This window comes from Panthera leo, chromosome A2 (genome assembly GCF_018350215.1).
Source record: "Panthera leo isolate Ple1 chromosome A2, P.leo_Ple1_pat1.1, whole genome shotgun sequence".
NCBI classification, from domain to species: Eukaryota; Metazoa; Chordata; class Mammalia; order Carnivora; family Felidae; genus Panthera; species Panthera leo.
In genome coordinates, this window is record NC_056680.1 from 17,742,371 (window position 1) to 17,766,942 (window position 24,572).

The 24,572-nt window shown below is 44.6% G+C and overlaps 1 protein-coding gene across 3 annotated transcripts in view; it reads right to left on the reverse strand.

The window, feature by feature from the left end:
* Nucleotides 1–22,952, reverse strand: part of IP6K2 (inositol hexakisphosphate kinase 2) — a 30,667-nt gene extending 7,715 nt beyond the window's left edge. The window contains exons 1-2 of one of the 3 annotated variants that reach the window (XM_042929270.1): nucleotides 22,850–22,952; nucleotides 458–789 (exon numbers count right to left, since the gene is read on the reverse strand). In XM_042929270.1, coding sequence (XP_042785204.1) covers nucleotides 458–659 — 202 coding nt within the window. In that variant the 5' untranslated portion in view covers nucleotides 660–789; nucleotides 22,850–22,952. Of the gene's footprint in view, nucleotides 1–457; nucleotides 790–13,591; nucleotides 14,053–19,682; nucleotides 20,011–22,849 lie in introns of those variants that run through there. The other 2 variants (XM_042929269.1, XM_042929271.1) reach the window with 2 other exon arrangements.
* Between the last annotated feature and the right edge of the window lie 1,620 nt (nucleotides 22,953–24,572).

The window sequence follows — 24,572 nt, forward strand, 5'->3', positions numbered from 1 at the left end:
CAGGCCTCCCACTCCTGCATTCCATCTGACTCAACCCTGCTCCCAGCCTACCTAATCACCAGGGCTTCTGGTTTCCTGGAGGACAAAAAGCAGGCGGCAAGGATTCTGGGAAAAATCCTCCCAAAGTCTTCCCCCGCTGTCTCCCATGGGCGGGGGTGGGGGGACTCCTATGGGGTACTGTGATCAAGAGATACCTGAACATAAAACACAACTACACTTCCACCAAAAATAAACTCAAAACAAATCCACAAAACAAAACAGAATTAAGCAATCTTACCAGGGCTTGCAAACTGAGGGTGTGAGGTGCTGGGCTGAGGGCCAAGAGGAGAAGGGAAAACACAGAGTGGGGAGGAAGGAGGGGAGGGCTCCAGGGATAGCTGCCCGCGCCTTCCCCGGCTGCGAAGTGCCGCCTTGCATCTCCTCGCCAGCGGAGACCCCTATGGCAGCGGGGGCTCACCTTTGTACTGGGGAGTGAATTTGCGCATCTCGGCTGGGAGTGTCTCGTAGAACTGGTGCTCCCTCGGAACCAGGGGCTTGCATAGGGTCGTCTCATTGAAGCGGAGCACGCATGAGTGCCCCCCGACCTGGTGGACAAAGGGCTCCAGCAGGACGCCCTTGGTGCGGGGCTCCACGTCCATGGCCCTGAAGGCTGGGCTCATCCTCCAGACGCAGGCGGCAGGAAGAAGGGGGAGGCGGCGGGGTCCAGCGGCCAGTGAGTCCTCCGTCCGTCGTCTGTCCGTGCGTCCGTCTGCCTGGCTTTGGCTCCTCAGTTGCGCGGGCCAGGACGCTCTGCCGGAAGCAAAGAGAGACACTGGCATTGGAAGCGGCCTGGGAACCGCCTTAGAGCCACTAGCCTTCCTCCAGAGGAAAGACAAACAGCCTGTGCTCTCGCCGGGCCCCACCCACGCCGCCCACCCCGGCTCCGCCTTCTCCCGCCTTCTCCCGCAGAAACAAACAGCCAGAGCTCCCGCGGGGCGGGGCCAGATGCCGACAGGCAGCGACTGGCTCCAGGTGTACCCACACAGCCAGTGCCCTCCCACCACGACAACGGCGTTAGATGGGCGGGAAAAACGCAAAGCCACATAAGGTAAAGTCCCATTTCAAGCCTAAGAATTCAGATTAAATCTTACCATTTTCTAATAAGATTAACTTCATGCATATATATTTTTAACTTTATTTTTTAGAGTAGTTTTAGGCCCACAGCAAAAATGAGAGGAAGATACACTGACTGCACACATAACCGCCTGCTCCCACACATGTGTTGCCTTCCCCATTACCAATATCTCCCACCATAGTGGTACGTTTGTTACAAATGATGATGAACCCACATTGACACATCATCATAGTTTACATTAGGGTTCACTCTTAGTCGTTAATTGTATTTTTATAAAATGCAGTTAAAAGGAAAACCTGCTTAGTCACCATCTAGTAAGATCTACTCCCCCAGGGTGTCCACCCCCCACCCCCACCCCAAGGCCAAAGACAAGCCCCAATAACCTTATTAGCAGTGGAGCTTGGGCCTAGCTTTAATGATTAACGTCTGTATCTAAAAACAACTGATCAAGGCTGGCTAACTCCATTTAAAAAGATACACGGTGTTCTAGGTCACTGACTATTTTTATCAGTTCTATCCTGATCTCCAAAAGCTGGGGCACACCTTTAAACCAAAGCTGTGCTCCTACCGTAATCAGGGCTCTCATCCACTCTGAGGTTTAGGGCCTTAGACCTGACTTTGCATCACTAAACACCCAGATCTTAGCAAAGCAACCTCTACACAATTGTTAACCACTTCAAGGCATGTCAAGCTAGTTCTGTTTCCTGTCTGTAATTTACAGACTACATGGTTGCTACTAGCACTACTTACAGCATGTAGGCCATTTCATCAACCATACAGGGTTCTGTTGTTTTTTTTTTTTACTTTTTTTTTTCTTTTATGTTTATTTATTTCTGAGACAGAGAGAGACAGAGCATGAGAGGGGGAGGGGCAAAGGGAGAGGGAGACCCAGAATCGGAAGCAGGCTCCAGGCCTGATGCGGGGCTTGAACTCAAAAACTGTGAGACCATGACCTGAGCCGAAGTCGGTCACTCAACCGACTGAGCCACCCAGGCGCCCCCATACAGGGTTTTTAATGGCAACTCTTCCAGTTCCCATTACCCCAGCTGACATGCTGGGTAAGAATAGGTCTGCTAAAGATGGGTCCACTGTCCTCTAAGGTGAGTAAAGCACCTATTAGATGTTGGCTCATCACAGGAACTTACCTCATTTGGTCCTTGAGATACCTTCTGTGAGGAAGACACTATTCTCTCTGTTGCAAACAATGACACTGCTTTGGGGAGGTGAGGGAACTCATCCAGGGCCAGGGACAATAAGCTCCCAAATGAACCTCAATCTTTTGGATGCCATCATAGGGCCACCTCTAGTGCCCAGGGTCTCTGGCATTAGTACCTTCATACAGTACTCCTACATCCATGGGACACTTAGCCTGTTGTGAGAGTGCCTTCACCATGTACTTATATTTTTTATTTTTTAAGTTTATTTACTATTTTGAGAGAGAGAGAGCGCACGTGCACACAAAAGCGGGGGATGAGCAGAGAGAGAAGAGAGAGAATCCCAAGCAAGCTCCACACTGTTAACGCAGAGCCCCATGTACAACTCAACCTCATGATCTGATCACGACCTGAGCCGAAGTCAAGAGTTGGATGTTCAACCGACTGAGCCACCCAGATGCGCCCCTATGTTTTATATTTATATTTGTCTTATTTCCTATATATTTATAAAGTTCTCTTTAAGAGTTTCAACTGGTATTAATCTCTTTTTAGAGAGAACTGACTGTGGGTGCCAAATGCAAAGAGATGAAAATCAAAGGTCCTGATTCCTCTCCTGGCACCACCTTCTGAGCATCACAGAAGCCCTCAGGAGGGCAAGTGCTGGGAAGGGTTCTGTGACAATCAGTTCAAAGAATGAGTACATTCCAGACATTCCAGACTCTCTCCAGAAGGTGGAGCTCTGGTATACTTGGCCACACAAGCCCTTTCTCCAGGTTTACACAGACCAGTTCATAATAACCCACTGAAAAGACCTCAGGAGTACGAGCAATACCAAAGGAAAGCTACTGTACTGACTCACAGTCGTTCTGCCAGTAAGTACCCAAGCACGAACCAGGTACCATAATTATTGTTATTGCACAAGATGCTCCTCATGGTCCAGGCTTTAGAAACACAATCCAAACCTTTCATACAAGTATAAACTGCTTTCGTTGTCAGTAATGCTAACACCAATGCAAATCCCTTTCCAACTCTGTCCAAGATTCCTTAAACGTATTCAATTAAATAGAAAAATATCTCTCTCCAGGCATCTTTTACCCACCTCCACACCAAAGCTCAAAAACAAAAGCTGGTCCTTCATAGCACTCTCTAGTATGGTGCAGGAGTGTGGCTAGAGGCCAAAAGGCCAGGTGAATGTCTCCATCTCCTCCCAGGTCCTCAGGGTATTCATTAGCTGCTGGGTATGACATGGCACCTTGCCACGCTCCCTGCAGCACCCAACTCTGGCAGTCCGTAGGACATTGCTCACTGGAGAGTAATCATCATCTTGGGTAGAGATGCAAGAAAAATAAGGCCAACCCTTGCCTGAGGCAAGCTGATGACAGAGGAAACTGCCAAATGTGAGGTGACGTTAGGGAGACAAGTGATTATCCTGTAAGGAGGTGAAGCCAGGTTCTAGTCCCACTTCTGCCACTTGATTGCTTAGAGAAAGACTCCAAGTCCCTGGCTCCCTCTGGGTTCCAGTTTTCTGGTTTCTAAAATAGAGAAGAGAGGCCTGAAGTAGATCTCTACTCTGTGGGTGGTGTAATGCAATTAGTGAATAGTAGTTTGTTTTAATCATATAAAAAAAAAAATAGGGGCACCTGGGTGGTTCAGTCAGTTAAGTGTCTGACTTCAACTCAGGTCATGATCTCATAGTTCATGAGTTTGAGTCCTGCATCGGGCTCTGCACTGAAGTGCGGAGGCTGCTTGGGATTCTCTCTCTCTCTCTCTCTCTCTCTCTCTCTCTGCCTCTCCCCCACTCGCTCCTCTCTCCCTTTCTCTCTCAAAATAAATAAATAAACTTAAAAAACAGAAACTATCATTGTATTGCACATAATAATGTAAGTCCTGTTTTGTGATTGTTTTATTTCAATTATGTTCAATCTCTCAATATGAACATATGTATGGCTTCACTGTACTACATATTTCTTACATTTGGGGTGCAGACGAAGAAGTGGAGCTTCCAGTCTAGCTTCCCTTATAGGCCCTATCTCTGTGGGAAATTGAAGAAATCAAACTTCCCAAGGATTACAGAGCAGCATATCAGTGGCCTCAACCTGGCCAGAAGGAAGAAAAGTACCCAAAACACCTGCTTTTTCACCTGCTACTCTTTCTCTGTTCCACATGTGGTTTGAGCAGAGGGTTCTCTTTTAAACATCCAAAGTCTAAGGCCCAGTTTCCCAAGAATCCTAGAGTATTAATGGTTACTGAGATGTCCATGCAATGTGTGGACCCTGTACCAAGGGAGGGGGGGACAAACAAAATACTGCCTTCAGATTTAGCATCTATTTTATTTTCCACATTGCCTCACATTGACCCATGAACTCTGAACAGGGAAGGAAAACAACATAATTCATCCTAGGACAGGACACAGATTTCCTCCACAGTCCATCTCCCTAAATCTGTCAAACTGGTTGAAGAATTTACTGGAAACAACACCTTAATAATCTTAGCTTCTAAAATATTGCAAATAAAACAACTATGACTCATGAAAAGCCCTGAGCCGTTAGCTCACACATCTAGAATTTAGTTTAATGAGGCTACAAATGGAGTTTGCTGGGGCCACTTATTTGCCTCAAGAAAAGCCCCAGGGTTGGATAGTGATAGGGAATGTTGTGAGGCACACTAGCCTGATGGTGGAAAATCAACACTCACCATCTACACCTGCTCTCCCTGAGCCCCACAGCCGCCACCATACGGCATCTGCACATAACCCATGTCTCCACCACCAGGGTCAGTCACTGAACTCTTTAAACACTGCTGGTAGGAATGCAAAAAGGTAACAGCCGCTTCAGAAAACAGTTTGGCGGTTTCTTAGAAAGTTCAACATATACTTATTATATGACCCAACAATCCTACATATGCATATGCCTAAGAGAAATGAAAACAAATGTCCACATAGGCTTATACATGAATGATCACAGAGGCACTATTTACAGCAGCCAAAAGGTGGAAATCCAAACATCCATCAAATGGGTGAATGAATAAACAAACTGTGGTATATCCATATAATGCAATATTATTCAGTAATAAAAGTGAATGTACTGATACATGCAACAACAAAGATTCATCATAAAAGCATCAGAAGTGAAAAAAAGCCAATCAGAAAAGACTATGTGCTATAAGATTCCATTTATACAAAATTCTAGAAAAAGCAGAACTATAGAAAGTAGATAGGCAGTTGCAGAGGTAGAAGAATAGGATTTACTGCAAAGGGGACCAAGAGAACTTTTAGGGGTAATGACAGTGTTTTAGCTATGACTGGGGCAGTAATTATATGACTGCATAAATTTGTCAAAACTCATAAAATTAGACTTAAAATTGATGAATCTTATTGTATATAATTTACAATTCAATAAAGGGATTAAATTTTTTCTTATACTTTTTAATTTACCAAATTTTCATAAGTATATATTATTTTAATAATCAGAAAAAAACTGTATTTAAAAAGATCGTATTAGCTTTTAAATAGTTTCTACATGCAAATGCACTGGATGAAATTTACCTTCCCATCTGTTCTCACTCGGGTCATTTGCCTTACACTGAGCATCTTTGAGTCACTCCTGCCAAGGTCAGCCTGGGTCACCATCTTGGTCAAAGTACGGACTCCTCCCTTTCTGTGAAGGCATTGCCAGATGGTATAGACTTTCAGAGATAGCCAAACTTCCCCTTGTAAATCCATGACACCCAATGCTAATCCTAAAGCCATTTGCTCACTTTGAAAGCCTAATTTTTATCAGGCTCTTAATACTGGTAGACTTTTTTTTTTTTTTTTTTTAAGTTTATTTATTTTGAGAGAGTGTGCGCATGTGTGCACAAGCTGTGGGGAGGGGCAGAGACAGAAAATCGACTCGGGGCTCATGACCTGAGCTGAAATCAAGAATTGGACACTTTGTCCATCGATGGATGAATGGATAAAGAAGATGTGGTATAGATATACAATGGAGTATTACTTGGCAATCAAAAAAAAAAAATAATGAAATCTTGCCATTTGCAACTACGTGGATGGAACTGGAGGGTATTATGGTAAGTGAAATTAGTCAGAAAAAGACAAAAATCATATTACTTCACCCATATGAAGACTTTAAGAGACAAAACAGATGAACATAAGGGAAGGGAAACAATAATATAAAAACAGGGAGGGGAACAAAACAGAAGAGATTCATAAATATGCAGAACAAACTGAGAGTTACAGGAGGGGTTGTGGGAGGGGGGATGGGATAAATGGGTAAGGGGCACTAAGGAATCTACTCCTGAAATCATTGTTGCACTATATGCTAACTGATTTGGATGTAAATTTTAAAAAATAAAAAATAAAACAAGTTAAAATTTAAAAATTGTAAAAAAAAAAAAAAAAAAAAAAAAAAAAAGAATTGGACTCTTAACCGACTGAACCACCCAGGCACCCCTACTCACAGACTACTACCAATTGCATGGTTATCTTTTTTAATTCTTATAAAGTCAAAGCAAAACATCCTTTACAATCAAGCAAAACAGAAGCATGAAGGCCCTTAATAAGCCTTTCTTGTAAAACACCCAGAAGGAAAGAAAAATCAGCATCAAGTCGGCTCCTCTTATACTAGCTTCCTTGTTATTTCTCAAACATGCCTGGAATACACCCACCTCAGAGCCTTTGCACTTGCCATTCCCTCTGCTTTGTACACTTTTCCCCTGGGTACCCCCTTGGCTTACTCTCTTACCTCCTTCAGCTCTTCATACAAATGTGACTTCTTTAAAAATTTTTTTTAATGTTTTATTTATTTTTGAGACAGAGAGAGAGCATGAACGGGGGAGGGTCAGAGAGAGAGGGAGACACAGAATCCGAAGCAGGCTCCAGGCTCTGAGCTGTCAGCACAGAGCCCGACGCGGGGCTCAAACCCACGGACCGTGAGATCATGACCTGAGCTGAAGTTGGACGCTCAACCGACTAAGCCACCCAGGCGCCCCCAAATGTGACTTCTTTAATGAGGCCTTCCTTATTAGTACCCCATCTGAAAGTAACATATCTCCCTGTCCACACTCCCTTATACAACCCTGCTTTCTCTTTAGTACCTATCACTATGTAACATACTATGTTTTATTGTCTTGTTTATTTTTTGTTATCCCTGACCCTGACCCCACCAAAAAACAAAGGTCTATAAAATCAGAGATTTCTGACCGCTCCGTTCACTGCTGAATCTCCAGAGTCCAGGAGAACACGAACAGAGTAGGCACTTCACAGGATGTGCCTCAAAATCACTACTGCGTCATGAACACCTGTCACACGCAGATTAACACAGAGAACTCAAAAGGCAACCACTGCAATTATCCAAACCCAAACCAATCATACATACAGTGGGTACAATTATTAAAATGAGGCATGCAACACACTTTACAAAATGTATTCTGAGCACCGACTGGTATTAATTTTGCATTTATAATTCCCCATCTATCAAGTCTACAATAACTGAGGAATATAAATGAAGGACTCTGCACCTAACACTCATGTGGGACCTGGTGATGTGGAAACATTTCATGTAAACAAAGCTTAAGCTCTTAATGTAATGACAATCAACCTCCTGGAAAATTATCTCTTGTAGAAAATCAGGCAGGAAAAGAATGGTCACTGAAGAATAAACTTTAAAAATGTGGCCTCAAGAAGATTAAAATTCTATCATAGTTTAAAACAAATATACTAACTAGCAATCAGAAATTCTGTGTTGGTTCAAAGTTCACATCCCAAAGACTCAAACCTTTTGCTTTGCAAAGTTATCACTACAAGATGATCATCCCCATCTTTTGCAGGCAAAGCAAAGAATGGCCATGGGTTGGTGCTGAGTCTCTGCTGAAGGCCTCTTTCAGCAACACTGGTGGGTCTGCCATCCAGCTTTATTTAAGTAAGTTATCTCAGCAAGACAATGCAGAAGGAAAATCATTCCCTGCATGACCTGGACTTCTGGGGAAGCTGGGTACCAGATGAGGCACAATCCCTGATAACAAAATGAATACACAAAAAGGAGTTTTAGCAAAATAAAGCCAGGAAGTAAGAGGAAAGCTGTCAATATGTGCCTTGTGGGAGGCAAGGATAAGAGGCTGACCAGATTGACCCATCTGAGTACAGGGCATCAAACTACCAACCTCAGGAAAATTCCCACCACTGCACCACAGAGATCAAGATATCTCTTATACCCCATTGTGATCGCACTCACTTCCATGTCAAGCAACAGAAGAGTGCATGATGAACTATCGAGATATTATAAAAAGTTTATCAATTTTACGATTTTTAAGCAATCTGAGAAAATGCTTATGATATACTCTTTTAAATGAAGGCAAGATATAAAAATTGTATAATCTATATTGTCTCAACTATGTCGAAAGAATTATAGAGAAAAAGACTGTCAAAAAGTACCAGCTATGCTACTGAATCACACAATAAAAATGGTTAAAATGGTAAATTTTACGTAAAGTATATTTTACCACGTACACACAAAAATTTTAAAAAGTACCAGCTACTCACAGAGGTCATGGCTGTCCCACCCCCTTCCAAGGCCCTTTCATCACTGCCACTGCATTAAAAATGCTGTATGCCTTGGGACACCTGGGTAGCTCAGTCAGCTGAACATCCAACTCTTAATTCTGGTGCAGGTCATGATCTCATGGTTTGTGAGTTCCAGCCCTGTATCGGACTCTGCACTGACAGCGCAAAAGCCTGCTTGAGATTCTCTCTCTCCTCTCTCTGCCCCTCCCCTGCTCGCACTCTCTCAAAATAAATAAATGTTAAAAAAAGACAACTTTATTTCTTTTAACGTTTATTTTTCAGAGAGAGAGAGGAAGACAGAGAGACAGCACGAATTGGAGAGAGGCAGGGAGAGAGGGAGAATCCCAAGCAGGTTCCACACACTCAGCACAGACCCAACACAGGGCTCAAACTCACAAAACTGTAAGATCATGACCTGAGCCAAAACCAAGAGTCAGAGGCTTAACAGACTGAACCACCCAGGTGCACCTAAAAATGGCAACTTAAAAAAAAAAAGTTGAATGCCTCCAAGTCTCCCAGCTCAGGTGTGAAAAAAACTTGATACAGGTTTCCCAAATTTGACAACAATTCTAAAAATTTACATGACATAGGATGAGTTGTGAAGCTGAAAGAAACTGTTCTAAGTTGTCAACAAGAGAAAGCAGATGAGCATCAACCTAGGGGAGCAACTGTATGCCCTTTCTATAGAAACATTATAACACTGTTGTCACAGAAGAGGCAATCAAAATCCTGCCTCAAAATGTAGGGGGAAAAGTATTGCAGTTGTAGTATTTGTCTGATTTTGAAATGTGTATCTTCTGATTTTTTTTCAATCTAAACAGATATTCACTTTCCTACCTACTTGGTTTCATAATTGTAAATTCTTTTGTTTAAAGATGGCAGTTATAATTACATATTTATATAAATAAATTATATATATATTCATATTACATTATATAAACTTCAGACAGCACAAAACCTGGATCTGCCTTCTACCAAATAGTAAGACGTTATTCCTTTCTTTTCAGTTTTCTAAATGTCCCAAACTTCTTGAAATAGTCTCAAACTCAGAGCATATATTATCTTTACAACAGGGAGGGAAAATATTAGAGGCGAAAAAAGAAAAGAAATCACTAAGACCAAAATAGGACAACCCAGATAGCTGTTTAGCTCTTGAAGGTTTTAAGCTCATCCAACACTGCCCTAGCCCACACTGCATGCTCAGAGCTCCACTCCATGATGAAGACCCTGGGAGATGGACCATATGTTAACAACCCCCACATACCCTAAGGTGTATACAAGGTGTTGGAAGATCAGAAAAGGAAGTAACCAACTCCTCAAACTTCAATGACAACGTGATACAAACATGCTAGAGACCAGAGCTCCCATTTTGGAGCACTTAGTCTGTTCTGTAACACCCTTGCTCTTACAACAGCCCTCTGGAGTAGACATGGCCATGATGGGCATGCTGAGGTGCCAGGTACTGAGGTCACCATAACAGGTATGCGTCACCACAAAAACCAGGTGCCTGAGATGAAAGAGTTACTGCTAAGAATGGCTGGAATCCTAGTCCTAACCTTAAAGGAGCTGCAGCCTGACTGGCGGGCTGGCAAGGTGTCTGTCTGCCCCGTCTCCCCCCATCCTCCCAATGCCATAGTAGGCACTGGCTCCACTAAAGCAGCAGGGCCAGAGACAAGACACAATCTCTGCATCAACTTGACACAGATGCCTGTGGTCCAAGACTAGGTGTTCATTTTCTCCCTCGTTAGCATTTTATTCTAGTTAAAAAAAATTTTTTTTTAATGTTTATTTATTGTTGAGAGAGAGAGAGAGAGAGTGAGCGAGGAAGTGGGGAAGGGGTAGAGAGAAAGGGAGACACAGAATCCAAAGCAGGCTCCAGACTCTGAGCTGTTGAGCACAGAGCCTGACACGGGGCTCGAACTCACGAACCGTGAGATCATGACCCGAGCTGAAGTCAGACGCACAACTGACTGAGCCACCCAGGTGCCCCTTTATTCTAGTTCTAATAAGTGAAAAGCTGGAAGTTGTACATGGAACTGTTTCATTAAAGCCATAATAACACAGATCCTTCCCCCAATGCTGAGGAACAAATAAAACACCAGATTCTGTTCCAAAAATCCAGACAAGCTTTTCTGTAAGGGAAGCAGCAGCCTCTCAGATGCTTCTCCTCTCTAGAACCACCAGCATGACACATTACCCCATCTCTCTGCCTTGTTAAATTAGATTTCTGGAATGAAAGACTAGAAGGTCCCAAAATGGAAGGGGATGAGAAGGAACTTTCAGCCTACCTAGAAATATGTTCATCAGAGTTATACTGCTAGAATTACAAAGTTTTAGCAACTTAAAAAGCTTTTTTTAGCTAAAAGCATAGCACGGCTCCTTCAAGGAAATTGAAATTATTGATTCTAAGGTGTCACATGTCTTCTTTATCTGAGAATCACATTTTCTTATAAATAACTAAATGTATTTCATACATACACCAAGAATTCTCAGTCCTCCTTAGAAAGAAGCCCATTACTCCTCTTTCAAGGGCAATTCTCATTTCTAGTCTCCTCCTCCTTGGTGCAGTCTATGACTCCCACCACCCCCTAAAAAATACACACAACAGAAACACACAGAAATGGCTGTCTCAGACTGCAGCCGAAATTGCTGTGAGGGCTCAATCCATGAGGGACTTTCCTACCTTGAGTCACAGTTCTCTCTTGTGCTGACAAATAATGGTCCATTGGCTTCAGGCAAGATTATATGTTCTCTGCATGTTGTTGATATTTACCCCTACTCATCCCTCAGCTGGTTCCCTAACCAGATGACACACGAGCTCATTCTCTAAAACACAGGGAGCCAAAAATGATTCAGTCCTCATGGGCAGCCACAGAACCCAGGCATCCCTGACATGCCTAGGCCGACACCCTGAGTGCTGTACCTGCTGATGGAGGGACCAAAGTGTATCCTGCACTGCACCAGGTCCTATATGTCCAGGGGGCACAATTTGCTCCAGGTCCTTGCAAAACCTCACTTAGTTAATACTTTCCTCAAGGGTTTGCAAAGTGTCCCAGGCTCAAAGCACCAATCTGGCAGCTTTTATCACAAACCACTCAGTATACTCAGTGTTCCTCCACGACCAGCCAGAAAAAGAATGAGATACGGGTATGAAAAAATTCCTGACACTGGCACAGGTCACAGCACTTTGTCCTAACATAGAGCCATTTGCCAGTCATCCTCCGTAAGTCCTGAGATTTCTTTCCAAAATAAAGCATAGCAAAATATTAAGAAACTTTGAGGAAATCAAGTTCAACCACATCCACAGTTCTGAAGCAAATCATACACGGACTCCTTTGGAATCAGCCAGCTTGTGAGAAGGGCAGTGACTTCAGTCACTCAAGAGCACATTTGAGGACTGGGAGGGAAGGCCAGTGGGGCACTTTCACTTTTGACATCTTACCACTGTGTTCCCTTTCTTTGGTTCTATACAAAGAACCTCCAGTATTTTCAAAATAAAAACACTTTTCTGGGGTGCCTGGCTGGCTCAGTCAAACATCCGACTCTTGATTTCAGCTCATCTCACAGTTGTGGGATCAAGCCCTGCATCAACTCTGTGTGCTGGGCTGGGCATGGAGAGATTCTCTCTCTCTCTCCCTCTGTCCCCCCTGTACACACATGCTCTCTCTATAAAAACAAAAAAACCACACACACACACACACACTCTTCTGAGAGTGAAATGAATCATTCCTGGAAGAGGGCAGCCTGTTTCCTCCTTTCCTAGCCTTCACCTGCCCTAGACCTGCTGGCCACATCCATCAGTGTTTCAGGGACTAGAGTCTGTCAGCTCCCACCTGGCACCTCTGCAAGGTCCACACTTCCAAATGCCCCAGGATTCTGCATCTGGTGCTTACGGTCTTCCCCTGGGCTCTCAAGGTAGGTGCAGCATCCCAATCAACCCTAAGGTCCTCAAGCATGCAACCCTGTGAAGGTGTTGCTGTGTTTGTCCCATAAAGCCAAGCATAGATACTACAAGGGGCAGGGGCAGGGGCAGCTCAAAGGACCTGGGGAAAAGGCACTTGTGTTCCCATACTCTCCAATAAGAACACAGACGAAGAGAAACCCAGACCCTCAGCAGGGAGTTGGCAACCAACTCCACTATCTCTCTTCCAGAAGCACTCACCTCAGAGAAGAGATACTGTTCATGGAAGAACATCTTTCACCGCCTTACATGTAAAACCTCTACTCATAACAGCAGAAAACTTGAAAATGTTCATTAAGAACTCATTTAGGAGACCATAATCTCAGCAGTGTGCAATTAAGTGGTTTAAGAGTACTGTATGTTTTTCCTGTCAGGTTGTTCAAGCTCATACAAATATACATTCTTTGGGATACCTGGGTGGCTCAGTAGGTTAAGCGGCCAACTCTTGATTTCGGCTCAGGTCATGATCTCACAGTGGTTCATGAGATCAAGCCCCACATCGGGCTCTGCACCGACAGTGCAGAACCTGCATGGGATTCTCTTTCTCCCTCTCTCTCTGCCCCTCCCATGCTGGTGCTCTCTCTCTCACTTTCTCTCAAAATAAATAAACTTTAGGGGTGCCTGGGTGGCTCAGTCAGTTAAGCACCTGACTTCGGCTCAGGTCATGATCTCACAAGCTCACCTGCTTTGGATTCTGTCTCCCTCTCTCTCTGCCCCTCCCCTGCTCACACTGCACGTCTCTCTCTCAAAAAATAAACATACATACATACATACATAAACAAACAAACTTTAAAAAATATACATACATTCTTTGGTCATGTATTCTATATCCACCCTTCCTCTTCCTTTGTTGGGTAACTCTATAGACAGTCTCTCAAGGAAACAGTATGATTCTGTTTAGCATGAGAACCAACAGGTGCTGGGTTCACACACCTCCACAGAGCACGCTGTAAAAGAAGCTAAACTGAGAACTCCAGAGATACAGCATCACTTGTTGCTCATGAAAAGGGGAGGAATGAGCTAAAGGTGCAGTCCACAGACACCAAGTTTCAAGCACATTTTAAACAAATAGGCATCAGAGTGAAAGAAGGCAGGCATGGAGCTAGGTTAATCCCAAGACAAAAGTTGCTGCAGCCTTAGCAAAGATACCAAAGTTGTATAGACCTGGGATCTCAATCCCAGATAAAAAAGGTAGGGAGGAGGGTTACAGTAAAAATTCATATCTAGCATGAGTTTTATACTTGTTAAACAAAAATAATCTACTATTCTTATAAAACAAGCTTTGAAGGGGGATGCAAGATTTTTACATTCCCCAAAAGAGTAAGGCAGAGCTCACACAACCCATGGGGCCCCTCATTTCTGAGTGTGCAGCTAGGGATAGAAAAGTCTGGAGCAGAAATAGCAACACTAGCCAGGTGTTCTGCTTCTTTGTCTCTAACACATCTTATTTCCTTAAAAGAAAAGTTTTAATCTTCCTTGGCCTGGGATTGGACACTCAATTTCTAAAACATGTATTAGTGTCTGAAGTAAGATAAATGTATGGATACACAGAACAAAACTAAATAACCTCCCATTTTGATCAATTATGACTTTCAGTTAAATACATTCACAAGAATGAGTTAAAACAAGCAAACAAACCCAGCAGTGCAAAGAAAGTTTTGTGAATTCTCTACAACAGAAAGCAAGCAGAAGCAGCCCAAGAGGCCCAGACTGATTCCGGCTGTCCTAAGGAGTTTATGACAGCAGGTACTAGAGCTCCATCTCCAAGTCACAAGGGTTTCAAAAACAACCCAAAGCCTCAAATCCTTCAGTTCAGAGTGGGATGAGATTACCCCAGGAACAAAAAGAACACAGGTGAAAGACTTAGCATAGTGAGGGTCCCATGAGCACCTGCTGGAGCTGTTACTTCTATTTTTGTGTGGGCAGGATGCTGTAGGTGCTATGTATCTTCACCAACAGCTACATTTCATGAACATTTAAAATCAAACCAAGGCATGACTTCTGTTTAACCACATGCTTGTTTTGCTGTCTGTTCTGACCTGGAGACCACATTTAGGAGCTTTCATCCTCCCAACCATTTCAATCTTAACTAAGTGGCATCTCAGAGGCATTAAGTACAAAAACTTTTTGTTACTAGAATATTAACTTTTAGCCAGCATATAATGATAATGCTCATGTGTCACCATAGCTTAATCCTTACTTGTAAAATTGAATTAGCGTAATTTCACTTAGAAGAGAACCCTACTTATGCAAATTTACATTAAAAACAAATACACAACCTTGAAAAAGATTGGAGAAAATGTCTGTAAACAGAAAAATGAACCCAAGGTGCACTTGAGCCAGATGTGGACTACGGTCAGGTCCAACAAACTTTCTGGGTAAAAAGATGTCCTCATCTCCCCTCCAACCTCCCATGTAAAATGGCAAAATGGTAATGTGCTACAGCCTCCCTGATCCCAAGGCAAGTACCTGTGGGGTATATCATCACAACCAACACCAGGAAGAGCTTGCTTCCTCCCTCCATCCCCAGAGCTTAACCCAGTGCAGTGGTGCCCTTTAAAACAGGCCAAGGTGAGAAGACTTTCAGGAAGACTGAAGAGCCAGTGAGGGGGCACCTGGGTGGAGTCTGACTTTGGCTCAGGTCATGATCTCACAGTTTGTGAGCTTGAGCCCTACATCGGGCTCTCTGCTCTCAGCATACAACCTGCTTCAAATCCTCTTGTCTCCCTCTCTTTCTGCCCCTCCCCTGTTCATGCTCTCTCAAAAATAAGTAAGAATTAAATAAATAAATAAATAAATAAATAAGCATTAAAAAGAAAAAGAGAGAGAGAGAGAGAGCGAGCCAGTAGGGAGGGGAGCTACACTGAGGATGAAGGATACAGGATTCCTTTTGGGATGCATTATATGGTATGTAATACTGTTACTTAGAAAAATATACATATATCAACACAGTAGCAGGATCACACCCAAGAGATCACAACCAGTTCAGGGTAGCAGTTCCAGTAACAATGTCACATCTCTACCACTAAGAAGTGAGAAGGAAATGTTCAAGAGGAGAGCACCTCTAGGGCGCTTGGGTGGTTCAGTCGGTTAAGCATCCAACTTTAGCTCAGGTCATGATCTCACAGTTTGGTTTAGGAGTCTGAGCCCTGCGTTGGGCTCTGTGCTGACAGTTCAGAGCCTAGAGCCTGCTTCGGATTCTATGTCTCTCTCTCTCTCTGTTCTCTCTCTGTCTCTCTCTCTCTGCCCCTCCCCTGCTTACACTGTCTGCCTCTCTCAAAAATAAACATTAAAAATTTTTTTGAAAAAGGAGGAGAGCACCTCCAAATGTGGCTCTGAGAATGGCAAAGATGCGAACAGACAAGCTGGAACAAAATTCATGAAATATGTGGGTAAAGAGTATAACTTCTAAAGGAATACATTTTGTTTAGATAATAACTAAATGTGTATGTGTAATTAAAAACAATAAATATTGTAGGGAGGCCAACTTTCCAAGTACTCTAAGTTTATACAAAAAATTCTTTTATTTTTATTGGGCTGTATCAAAAAGTTCTTTTATTTTTATTTTCTCAAGTTTGTTTGTTTTGAGAGAGAGAGAGAGACAGACAGAATGAATCCCAAGCAGGCTCCGCACTGTCAACACAGAGCCCAATTCGGGGACCACACTCACTAACCATGAGATCATGACCTGAGCCAAAACCAAGAGTCGGATGCTTAACTGACTGAGCCACCCAGGCGCCCCTCAAAAAATTCTCCTGGCAAAGTAAGGCCTGCTTTACACTGGGGTAAAAACGGTGCGTTACCTCTTCTTGGTGCCTGTCTTTATCTGTACACCAGGCATGGTACAGTTTTACAGAGGTGCTCTGAGGTGGGAACAAGAGTAAAACAACAAGCCTCCTGCCTGGCTCGCATGCAGTGCACTCCCCAAACGTGGGCTGTTCTCTACCCACTGCCCTGTTCCTCCAGAGTCCACTGGGAAATGGAGGTCACAGGAGGGACTTGACAGTACGAGGCGATAAGGGCATACTAAGCCTGTGCTCATGGAAGGAGTGCAAAGAGAGGAGGCTTCAACGCCAGGCAGAGGAATGGAGTGCCAAAGGATATCCTGTTTAGCCTTTTAAAAAATAAAGATTTTTGGGGTGCCTGGGTGGCTCAGTCGGTTGAGCGTCCGACTTCAGCTCAGGTCACGATCTCGCGGTCCGTGGGTTCAAGCCCCGCATCAGGCTCTGGGCTGATGGCTCAGAGCCTGGAGCCTGCTTCCGATTCTGTGTCTCCCTCTCTCTCTGCCCCTCCCCCGTTCATGCTCTGTCTCTCTCTGTCTCAAAAATAAATAAAGGTTTAAAAAAAATTTTTTTTTTAAATAAATAAATAAAGATTTTTAACTGGTTGTAAGTGTGATAAAATGACCACCATTATTAGTCTCTTCATCCTGCAGATTTTCTTCCATGCATTTTTCTATTCTTTACATAAACAGGATCAGGCTGTATTACTTTGCTTCCCCCCATCTCCCCCAGTAAAATTGGTTGTTTCTCTCACCTTTTTAAAAATGTGATGAAATGTGTGAAACAATGGAACATTCACCTTAAAAAAAAATTTTTTTTTAATGTTTATTATTTTTGAGAGAGAGAGACAGAATCCAAGCAGGGGAGAGAGAAGGAGACACAGAATCTGAAGCAGGTTCCAGGCTGTCAGCAGAGAGCTCAACGTAGGGCTTGAACTCACAACTGTGAGATCAGGATCTGAGCCTAAGTCAGACACTTAACCGACTGAGCCACCCAGGCACCCCTAAAATTCACCCTTTTAAACTGCTTGGGGGGTGCAGTTCAGTGGCACCAAGTACACTCACATTTTATACAACCATCACCACCACCCATCTCCAAAACTTTTTATCTTCCCAAACTAAAACTCTGTACCCATTAAACAATTAACTGTCCAGTCTCCCTTCCCTCAAGCCCCTGGCAACCACCATTCAACTGCCTCTATGATTCTGACTACTCCAGTTTCTCACACAAGTAGGATCATTCTACATTTGTTGTTTTGCTATTCTTCCCCATTAAACTATATGCCTTAGCCATGTATCTGTCCATACAGAATTCCTTTCAAAGACAGCATAATATTTACACATAATCATAATGCATTTTTTAACTTCCCTACTGACACTAATTTATTTATTACAATAATAATTCAATGAGTGTCCTTGTAGCTGTCTTTGCACTCTTGTGGAAGTATTTCTGTAGGAAAATTCCTAGAAGTAGAATTGCTGGGACAAAGCATAGAAGTTGCACCCAGTTTCACTCTGCCCTGTAATGTCCGTGAGCCACCAAGGATTGTGGGAAATTAAGCTGGCAGAGAGAAAAGGGAAAACCTGGTTTCACAGGTCACTACTGCAGTGACATAGGTAGAGGGACGGTGGCAGAGGAACCAGCATCTATTGGGGTCTACTGTCTGCATTCTTACTTAAGGAGTAAACAAAATAGAATTCTTATACACATTAGAAGCACATGTGAAAGGGCACCTGGGTGTCTCAGTCAGTTAAGTGTCCGACTCTTGATTCTGGCTCAGGTCATGATCTCCCAGTTTGTAGGATTGAACCCCATGTCAGGCTCTGCATGGGCAGTGCAGAGCCTGCTTGGTATTCTCTCTCTCCCTCTCTGCCCCTCCTCCACTCATGCTCTTTCTCTCATAATAAATAAGTAAACATAAAAAAAGAAGCACGTGTGAAAAAGGAGGTTTGAGAGGAGAAAAATAAGCCTTTAAAGAAAAACTATGTGTGCTTAGAAAGCTCTCAAGCTACTCTGTTACCTTTTACACCATAGACATATTTCAGGTAACTTTGTGGGCTCATGAACTTAGTATCTGGTTACCTGAAGATGTCAAAACCAAAGGTGAAAGCGAAGGAGGCAACACCGCCTTCACAGTCCTGAGCCTGAGAGTCTGCTAGAGGAGATGATAGCAGGAGTACCCCTAGTAGAGCTTCAACCTCTAGGAGGACTTAAGGATCAAGACCAAGCTGATCTTTCCAGCCTCTCCCAGCCTAGGCTTCCTTCCCTCAAGGGTCTCTCCTCCGTCATCCCAGGGGCAGGGAGTAGGAAAGAGTCCTGAGAACCCCCAGGTTCTGGAGCTCCCAAAACACCAGAGCTGCCTTCTCCAGACACCTGTCCCACCTGGAATGATTTCCCCACATTCAGTGGCACTCAGCAGGGCACAGATTCTCCTGCCTTCTCCAATGTACCGAGGGAGGCTGGTGGCCAGCCCACACAGGGGAATTAAAGAAGGAAGGGGGTGGTGAAAGTAGAGAAACAGGATTTGGTAGATGACTAGGTGTACCACACTGTTCTTAACCCTTTAGGGGGTCACTGACCCCCTCAAGAATCTGAGATGGGTGGGCCTCTCTCCTGAAAAATGCACACCCTCACTGAACTCTACATACAGTCTGGGATGTGAGCAACTGTGGACTCTATCTTCAGAACTCCTGATACAGGGAATCAAATTAGAGGAATGAGTCAAATATTGACCCTTCCCACATCAGAACAAGGATGTTTTTGTTCATGAATTCACGGAGTTGAGCTGCAGACACTTAAATATAAGGGGATGGTCAAACACCCAAGAAGAAATGTTCAGCAGATAGTTGGGAGCAATGGATTTGCAGCTTGAGTGAACCTAATTCGAAAACAGATTTGGGAATAGCCTACAAAGGGAAGACAGAAGGCACTCTAAGAGTAATGTGCAAAGAAAGAAGAGCACTGGGTCAGGGCCCCTATAGGTGAGAACTGCCTGAGCAGTGTGAGAGAAGGTCTGTAAAGAGACAAAGAAGCAGAACATCTACCCCCTCCCTGGAAGCCATGGGTTAAGAATCTCCTCCCAGTTTCACATGGGAAATCTAGGTCTCATACATACCCTTTGGACCACATGACAGAGAGAGAGGAGGAGGGTCTTGCACTGTGTGGCCCTTTAGGTCCCTGACACCCCTCAGAGTTCACGGTCTGCGGCTCAGTTCTGAATGAGCTTTGGCAAAGCCTTCCCAACTTCTTCGCTGAAAAGATCTACACGAAGAATCCCTTCAAACCAAGCCACCATAGTGAAAAGGTCTCAAGCACAGGGTGTGATCAGCAAAAGCCAGCGTATGGGAAATCCTAAAAGATAAATGACAATTGCTTCAACCAAACAATTACAAGGAGGGGCACCTAGGTGGCTCAATCAGTTGAGCATCCCACTTCAGCTCAGGTCATGATCTCATGGTTTCTGAGTTTGAGCCCCAAGTCGGGCGCTGTGTTGACAGCTCGGAGCCTGGAGCCTGCTTCTGATTCTGTGTCTCCATCTCTCTCTGCCCCTTCCCCTGCTCGCTGTCTTAAAAATAAATAAATGTTAAAAAAATTAAAAACAACAATAACAAAATAACTATAAGGAAAACAGAATGAGCATATATAAAATTAAGAAACAAAAGAGACACTTCAATCAAATGCAATGTGCATATCTTATTTGGGCCCTGATATGAATAAATCAACTGTAAAAAAAAATTACGGGAAAATCAGGGACATTTGACCACAACCAGATATCTGGGTGAAAAAAAGAATGTACTGTCATTGGTTTTTAGGCAGAAAAAATGGCATTGTAGATAGCATGGGTAGCTCTTTGACTCTTAGTGATACACAATGAAATACTTATGGATAAAATATGTTCTAGGGGTATGCCGCCTAAAAAAAGTCAGCTTTTTTTTTTTTTTTTAATTTTTTTTTTTTTCAACGTTTTTTTTTTATTTATTTTTGGGACAGAGAGAGACAGAGCATGAACGGGGGAGGGGCAGAGAGAGCGAGGGAGACACAGAATCGGAAACAGGCTCCAGGCTCCGAGCCATCAGCCCAGAGCCCGACGCGGGGCTCGAACTCACGGACCGCGAGATCGTGACCTGGCTGAAGTCGGACGCTTAACCGACTGCGCCACCCAGGCGCCCCAAAGTCAGCTTTTTTTTAAGGTGGGGAGTGACAGGCAGAGTGACATGGAACAAGATGGACTAGGAGTTGGTAACTACAGAAGCCAGTGATGGATGACAGACCAAACCAACTGTTCATAAGCTTAGGAGACTGTCTCTTCCTTCAAACTCTGAGGTGGACTATAAATTCAATTTTGTGGAAACAGGACCTTTTCTTGCTCCCAGAGTATACTGCAAAATACTAATACTACTTGCTACTTTTATTACTTGGTATTCAAGTAGGCAAAAAATATAATTTATTTAAAAAACAAAAACGTAATCACACAAGAGAAATCATCTGCTTACCATCCACTGTAAAACAATGTGCTCAATTTGTTAGGGTGATCATCTCACTAGGTACAATAACTTCACCGAAAGGGAAAATTCTTCCCCAGAGCATCTTCTTTATGATCCCAACAATGGAAAATTTTCACCTCAGTAAGCTGGCCTCAGGGAGGCTCAGGCTCATCCCTGTTGCCTAGATACCAGTGACATCTCTGGTGCCTACAGAAGGCTCTGGCACCCCTCTGCAAGGGAGACTGGCTAAGGTTCACCAGTCAGCGGTTGCTCCTTCCTCTCACATCCCGCTGCCCAACAGACCCCAGGATAGTATACAGTTGTACCGGTCTGTCACTTACGAAATGGTGACGCACAGAAGTTCTATTACATCTGCTGAACTGGTTTTTACAATTATCTCAACTCTAGTGCTGGCTCTCATGCATTTGATTTCTTTCTAACAATTCCTGTGAATTCTAAAGTCACAAGGCAAATAAACCAATTGGAGCAACAGTTAACAGTTCAACTGACTTTTTCTCCAAAGAAAAAGTCACTAAGCCATCAACTGGCCTTTTAGGTCAAATATGATAAAGTATTCATTTTGGTCGGTTTCTAATTCTGATAGTGGCTAAAGTTAAAACAGTAACACCACCACCCTGAAACTTCTCTTCACATACTTAACACCGGGCTACAGGATGCAATTATACGAGCTCCACAGCAGCAACCTATGTAAATAAGCATCTGAGGTCACTTAAATGTAACCCTACTAAAAATGCAAATACTTTAAATACTAGAATTCATCAAAATCACTGTAATCATGGTGCTTCATAAAAAAAAAAAAAAATCATAAAGCTGGTGAACTGGAACATTTCTGTTAGCCACTTTTGAAAAGTTTCAGTACTTTTTCTTCAAACTATTCTTTCATTCTTCAAACTATTATTTTATTCTTGGGTTATGTACAACTACCAAAATGTTTCATTCCAAGCAGTAACTAGTTCTGTTTCCCTGGCATGTAAGAGCACGGGGTTTTCTGTTTTCCACATTTTGTTTTCGCAACGTTTGCCCTCATTTGTCTGCTAGTGCAGCTTTCTTAATATAGGAAACTGAGGAAAATGATACAAACCCTTAGAATGCAAGAGACAAAAGCAGTCTTTAAGCCAATGTGAAAGAAATGAAAGCTCCACCCACGGCGACGCTTATCACTATTAAAGAAGGCGTCCTCTGATCCATTCTGGGACTTTTTTGGATAACAAGGTGGGCAGATTTCCTCACCGTACACCAGCTGACAGGCCCCACTGGCACTCAACACTCAAAATGGCTGCACGTCTGCCGGCCCCAGGTAAACGGCACCTGAGGCGGTGGGCTGACTCCTCCACCCGCAGACTCAAGGAGAACCCCCCCACCCCCAATAACCCGGGACACCACGGACGCCGCTGTCCTGGGAAGCAATGACCCAGGAGATCGTTCCCCCACAGAGGTCCGAGAAAACCTCCTCAACGACCGGGGTAGATCCTGCACCGCCAAAATACCTGGGAGACCCCTCAATGACCAGAGAAGACTCTGTCCCTCAAAATCAGGGGAGACAGTCTCCCCCCAGTAACCTGAAGAAACAATGCTTCTCTCAAATGACCGGGGGATATCCGGCCCCACAAAGACCCTGAGAGATCCTCCCCGCCCCCAAGATCGCGGGAGAGCCCCTCCCCAAATAACTCGGAGACACTCCTAATGACCAGAGACTTCGCCCCCGAACGGCCCGGAGACATCCTCCACCAAATCTACCAGGGCGGCAGAGCCTTAGGCCGGACAAGGCGGGCCTTACCTGCGGCCTCGGCCCGTCCAGCGGTGCTTCCGTCCTATTGTTTCTCTCCCATCAAGATGGCGGCGGCCGCGCCGAGCCCCGCCCACCGCGCCTCGCTCCCGGAGCCCCTCGCTATTGGCTCACACCGGGAGCCCAGCTCGCGGACTGGGCAGCGCGAAAAGCGCTGTTGCTAGGGCGCCGGGATCCGAGGCAGCGGCTTCCGGGAGGGGCGGGGCGAGGAGCGGGGCCAGGGATGGGGCGGAGCCTTGCCTGCCTTCAAGGGGGAGGTCAGGTGGGTGGTAGGGTGGACAGATGGGTTTGGGGCATGTGGGGTGCTAGGGATGCTTGGGTGAACGGATGGCTCAACCAAGTGTCCCATTTTTCCAGAGTCCAAGGGTTTCCCGGGATGTGGGCTTTCCAAGACTAATACTGAGGCAGTCTGCAACAAACTGCGAAGTTCTTCACCCTGGCATACGGCGGGACACAGGACTGGATGTGGTTGGATGGAAAGATGGGCAATAGAGTGACTGTAGACGGTGAGCAAAGGAAGGTTATATGCACAGGTGGATGGATGACTGGATGCAGAGGGGTGGACAGAGGAATGACTGTAGAGTCCTCTGGGGACTGGCAGATGACCCATTGCCAACATAGGCCCTACCACCCTCCACACTGCATGACTTGTCTGAGGCTCATTTGTCCTGGGTCATATGGGTTGGCCAGAAGAGCTCCCACCTGAGTGCATGTCAGTGTAGCTGGCAAATTCGAGGGGGGAGGGAGGTGCTACTGAGAGTGGTCAGAGCCTCCTACCTGATCTCACTTTTTTGTAAATGAGGCCAACGTTGCAGCCCCATGCTGTATGTGCACTGGGGGGGTTGCAGAGGTGTGGATTCATGCATATGCTTATTTATTCAACAGATAGGTACTGAATACCTATACTCTGTGCTGGAAATATAGCATTGAACCAAAATGGTTCAAAGGTGGAGGGGGGGGGGGGGTGGCGGGTGGCTGCCTTTATAGGAATGGGCAAGAACGACTTCCTGTGACCAGCTGATCTCTCTTCGCTTGGAAACACTTTACCTGTGAGTTTCAGGGCTCCATGCCCTTGTGGTTTCCTCTCACCTCACTGGTTCCTCCTCTTTGCCTCCTCTCTCTGTCTACATTATTTCTGTCATAATCTTATCCAGGTTCATGGCTTCAAATTCCACCTCCATGTCCATCACTCCCAAAAGTGTATGTCTAGTCCAGACCCTGAGGGCCACACTCAATGCCCAGCTGTAGACTCTGCATCTGCACTCTGACTTCCACTTGGCGTCTCAAATTCAACTTGTGCCACCCTAGCTCTGGCTCATCCCCCAAACACACTCTACCTCACTTCCCCCAGCTCAAAGTGATGACTGCTTAGTCCTTTCTATTGCTCAGACCAAAGGCCTCATAGTACCTCTTAACTACTTTCTTTCCATTTACATTCAAGAAGTCCTATTCCTTCCATGCATCATCTACCCAGGATGAGAGCACTTCTAGCCAGGTCCATGGCTTCCACCCAGCCCAGACCACCACCATCTCTCTCTCTAGGGCAATGTCACGGCCACCTTCCAGTCTCCTGCTGCTGCTCTTGCCACCTGCAGTCCATTCTCCACACACCAGCCTGTGAATACATAAATCAGAATCCCTCTCGTCCTGCTCAGAGCCCTGCAGTAGCACCTGCCCAAGGAAAAGTCAGAGCTGTCAGGGGCCTTATGATCCC